The 5,333-nt window shown below is 41.1% G+C and overlaps 1 protein-coding gene across 1 annotated transcript; it reads left to right on the top strand.

Moving 5' to 3' along the window:
* The first annotated feature begins 1,795 nt into the window (after window positions 1–1,795).
* On the top strand, window positions 1,796–5,010 carry LOC148347399 (transmembrane protein 100-like). Its single transcript, XM_088324130.1, has 2 exons — window positions 1,796–1,940; window positions 2,055–5,010. The coding sequence occupies exon 2, from the start codon at window positions 2,149–2,151 to the stop codon at window positions 2,593–2,595; it is 447 nt and encodes a 148-aa protein (XP_088180256.1). The 5' UTR covers window positions 1,796–1,940; window positions 2,055–2,148; the 3' UTR covers window positions 2,596–5,010.
* The last annotated feature ends 323 nt before the right edge of the window (window positions 5,011–5,333 follow it).

The following is a 5,333-nucleotide window of genomic DNA, read 5'->3' as shown; positions in this document are numbered from 1 at the left end:
CGGTGTAGCTAATGAGATGAGATATATATATATATACCAGTATATATAGACTGGAAGGTTGCTGGTTCGCGCCTTGGCTGGGTCATACCGGAGACTTACAACATTGATACCCATTGCCTCCCTGTTTGGCACTTTGCATTAGGGGTTAGAATTTGGGTCTTGGTCACCTAATGACTCCCAACAAGATGTTGCAATTCATCAGTTGAGTTGAGCGAGGGGGCTGGGAATCCCCCTCCTCTGTATCAATCTCCCAGAAAGAATAAAAAATATAAATGTGTTCTTGACTCCAGCGACTAAGGGGAATATGCCTCCAGTGTGTATATATATAAAATATAGAATATATCATATATTTGGCAGCACGGCGGCGCAGTGGTTGGCGCCTGCGCGGCACAGTTCTCAGGTCAGTTCTAAGGTCTTGGGAACCTCTTGTGTGTGTTCGAATCCAGCTACCGAACTTCCTGTGCGGAGTTTGTATGTTCTCCCCGTGCTTGCGTGGGTTTCCTCCGGGCACTCCGGTTTCCTCCCACATTCCAAAGACATGTATTTCAGGTGGATTGGCCGGTGAAAATTGTCCCTAGGTGTGAACGAGCGAGCGACTTGTCTGTCCCTGTGTGCCCTGCGATTGGCTGGCAACCAGTTCAGGGTGTCCCCTGCCCACTGCCCGATGATTGCTGGGATGGGCTCCAGCACCCCCGTGACCCTACTGAGGATAAGCGGTGCAGCTAATGAGATGAGATGAGATTAAATATATTAAAACATATTCAAATAATTGCATATAAATAAATGAACATAAAAAATAAATATATTATCGTATTATCGATGAATATTATAGCTCCAAGACGGCGTCGTTGGTGAGCTACCCCGTCTTTATATTTTTCTGGTATCTAGTTTCAGACTGATAGTGATGCTTTTGTGATGAGTATATTTGAAATGGTCATCATATGTTGGATCCCAAAAGTTTAGGCTGTCCAATGAAATGTGGCATAACATATTTCAGTGACTGATCCCACAGTGTCTGTACATATCTGAGACATGTATTTGCTTCTCAACAGTCCAACGGACTGCCAGCGGGCGGTCAGAACGTGATGGGGCTTAATAAAGTTTGACTGACCTATCTGACTGTTGTTGACGTTCCTACTGTAGTGCCTTATAGTCCTGTGCGCTTTATGTATGGAAAATATATGGGTGCGCCTTATAATCCAGAGAATACGGAATCTATTTTTATGTAAATATTTTTTTAAAAGATTGCAAACACTTAAAAATCTGGTTAAAGGACAGTAAAATACAAAATGAAAGCAAAGTTATTAACTAAAATGAAATATCTGTAATAGCCAGGATAACACAAATGATAGGAAAAACTTAACCGCCGATTTTGATAAAAAAGACATGAAACTGGTGCCAGGAGTCCATTTCTAAATAATTTTGATGTGCAGTATGCAGGTTTTATCATCAAAACAAATTTGCTTTGGATCAAAAAGAAACCAACTAACTAACGAGATGTTCTTTACATTCCAACGAATCACCATTGTTTTTCTTATTTAATTGAAAGCATTTCTTGGAAAGGAAAATGCAATTATAACACCCTATTGGATCCATCACAACCATTTTACAAATATCTTTTTTTTGTTTCAATTGCATGTGTGTACACTACACTTTTTGCCTGGCACTCATGTGCAAGTTAAATAATGCATGGACGCCGTTGAATGGAGCGCTCAGGCGTTAACGTCAGCCAAAGCCGATCTCCCTTCGAGCTCCCTGAGCCAATTGAATCCCCTCAGCATGTCCACTGCTTCAGATAAGCCCCTCCCTCACCTACCCATGTTTATATAAAACCAGGACAATGGCAACAGAGATGCGCACACACGCGCTGCCGCTACCGCCGCTCATGCTACGAGGCTGCAATGTAGATATCACGCATCGACAGACCGTGACAAAAAGGGGTGAGTGGATTTTGTTCGGGGCTATAAATAACTCATAGATTCAGTCCCATCCTGGGAGAAATAGGTTTCAACCCCCTGTTTCTATCCAAATTTGACGTATGTTTGAATTTCCAGGTATTCGAGTACTGTATTCAACTCCGGCAGCCACACACCAGAACCCCGCTCTGAGAGGACCCCCTTCCCCTCAGCCAAGGACACTGGCTCCGACATGGGCTGCTCCTCCGGCCGCCAGCCCCCCGCCCCGGTCCTGCACCCGGACTTGGACTGCAGCCACGGCAACGGGGCAAACACCCTACCCCAGGATTCGGAGAACCAGAATTTAAACAGTTCAGTTAGCGCGGAGGGAGCAGAAGTCAAACCTCCGGAGTCCCACCCGACCCTGGAACGTCTGGCTCAAGCCACGGGGGGCACTGAAAAGTCCTGGTACCGATGCGTGTTCCCCTTTGGGGTGATTTCACTGGTTATAGGGATGGCGGGCACGGGGGTGACGTTTACCTTCAACAACCTGCTCCAGACCAAAGTGGTGTCGGTGGCGTTGCTGTGCGCAGGAGTCGTGATGCTGCTGGTAGCCGCCGTCTGTTGGAGGGCGCACAGACTGAGGAGGAGGCAGAAGAAGGAGGGGGGGTTCTTTGCCGCCGATCTGGGGACCTTGTGATGGGAGCCTCTGAGCCAAAATCTGGCATGAAACAGTTGGAGCCTGCTGGTCGAATGACGATACATTAGGAGGATCACCTAAAAGTCCTTGATATTGAATCACCAAAATGCCAGAAAAGAGTGATCATTTTACACAAAAGTTGCCTCCTTATATCAGGGAACTGAAAAATATATATGCAAAAGATAGAACAAAAAAGTACTGATCCCTAACCTGGAACTTGATGCAGCAGATGCTTGTTTTTATCTAACAATTGTGTAGCAAGTTTTTTTGATGGTCTAATGATGATCAAAGGGTAAAAAAAAAATCGGAAAATTGCAACCACTGAGTGATAGGGGCGAGATGGGGATGTCTGGTCCTCAGGGATTGTTGTCAGACCCATCTTTGATCCTTTGATCATGGAAACCCCTAATCAATTGCCAGGTAGTTCTCACTGGTCAGTTTGGCCCCCAAGAACCGTATTCAGACCTGTCTTTGATCCTTATTCACCAGGTGGTTCTCAAGTATCAGTCTAGTCCCTGAGAACTGCTCTTAGACCTGTTTTTGATCCTTTGATCTTGGAAGCCCCGTGATAAATCACCGAGTGGTTCTTGTGGATTTTATGAGGATCAGCCTCGTTCTCTGGAACCATTGTCTTTGATCCTTTGGTCCTGGAGACGCCTAATCAATTACAAAGTGTTTCTCAATGATCAGACAAGGATCAGTCTAGTCCTCGAGAACCGTTCTCAGATCTGTTTTTGATCCCTCAATCCTGGAAAACCCCGATGAATCACCAGGTGGTTCTCGCGGATTTGATGAGGATCAGCCTCATCCTGGAGACCCCTTATCAATTACAAGGTGGTTCTCGAGAATCAGACATGGATTAGCCTGGTCCTCATGAACCGTTGTCAGACCTTTAATCATTGTTCTTCAAAATCCCTAATTAATCACCAAATGGTTCTCAAGCATCAGAGGAGGATCAGTAAATATAATAAGTATGGTCCTAGGGTTCCATTGTCAGATATTTCTTTAATCTATTGGTATTTGAAACGCCAAATCAATCATCAGATGGCTCTCAAGGACCAGGCATCCTTAGCTCTGATCTACGTATTCAGATGGACCAAACTTTATTCTCAAGTTATATATTTTTTAAATGTTTTGGTGAATGACAGATTGCCATACTGGGTCATTTACTAGTGAAGGGTATGTAAGCCCTGAACTAGAACAACTACTAAAAGAAAATGGCTGGAGTATAAAGGGATGCGAGAGTATCACAATACAGTCAACCCCAGTGATACAACATCAATTCATACTTTCTGATGCTGTGACGCAAACCAATAGCAGACCAGCTTCTTATATGACATCCACCAACAGCGGACAGCCATCTTGGAAACGTAACTCGTCATACGGATGATGTTTTTGGGCTTACGAAATAATTAGTTATGGATGCTGTATGGTGAGGAAAATGTTGTAACGAGGTGCCAAACGTTAAAACATCATAAAATCGGGAAGCTGTAACCTGGAGTTCAACTGTACTTCTTTTATTATCCTGACATGAAAAATATGTTTCATTTATTGTTTTTATCTTTACATTAACAAACATGAGAAAAGGTTTTCTATTCCGACAAAATAAAATGGAAAGCGGTATCATAAATGAAAGTGAAAAAAAACACAATTGTAAAATTTTTCACGGAACAACTCTATCGTTAAAAACTGAAATGGACTTTTCACATTTACTGAAAAGTCAAGGGAAAAAAATCGTATGACGCTTAGCTGTAGAAATGCTATAGCTCGCACCCAACAGCAGAACGTTGAAGCCGAAATTAAGCTCTAGCCGACACGTAGCATGCGGGTCTAGGATATCGTTGTGATGCTGTAAAATCAGATGCACTGGCATCATCGACTTAGCTGTAGCATTGTAATTCATCGTCTTTTGCTTTGGTTGAATGCTACCCTCATTTTCTTTTTTCGGTGCATCGTAGGTAAATTGAAAACTCGAAATTGTCCGTGTAGGAAAACGCAAACAATTCGACTAGTATCGTCCAGTATTGGATCTTAAATGTTTTTAAAGGAAAAGGTTCGATATTCATACAGAACTCATTTATTTTCTCCGCGATGATAACAAAAATAATTTTCTATTAAAAATCAAGATTTTTATTTTTACTTCGAAAAAGCACCAGTTTCTTTTCTCTCTATTGTGTCTTAACTCTAGCACTAAAATAAATGTATAAATATGTATAAATAAATGAGAATCAAATATTTGAATGTATAATAAACAGTGTCTTATTTGTAAAGGCTGTAAAGATGGTTCTTCTATTTTGAATAGTGAAAAAAAAAGTGTTTGTATTTTTGGGCTGCTTTTATTTATTGATGTTATTTTTCACTTGCGGTGATGTGGAAAAAAATGTGCTCAATAAAATAATTTGTTGAATAGATATATTTATAGTCAGAGTACTTTTTATAGTAAATTTATATATATATATATATATATATATATATATATATATATATATATATATATATATATATATGTGTGTGTGTATAAGTATTTGAACACCCTGCTATTTTGCTATTTCTCCCACTTAGAAATCACGGAGGGGTCTGACATTTTCAGCGTAGCTGCATGTCCACTGTGTGAGAGATAAACTAAAAATAAAAATCCAGAAATCACAATGCATGATTTTTTAAATGATTTGTTTGTGTGACATTGCTGCAAATTAGTATTTGAACACCTGAGAAAATGAACGTTAATATTTGGTGAA

The sequence above is a fragment of the Urocampus carinirostris genome, chromosome 19 (genome assembly GCF_059441175.1).
Source record: "Urocampus carinirostris isolate Australia breed hairy pipefish chromosome 19, RoL_Ucar_1.0, whole genome shotgun sequence".
Lineage (NCBI taxonomy): Eukaryota > Metazoa > Chordata > Actinopteri > Syngnathiformes > Syngnathidae > Urocampus > Urocampus carinirostris.
The sequence above is the reverse complement of the archived record's forward strand: the minus strand, read 5'-3'. Positions and strand labels throughout refer to the sequence as shown.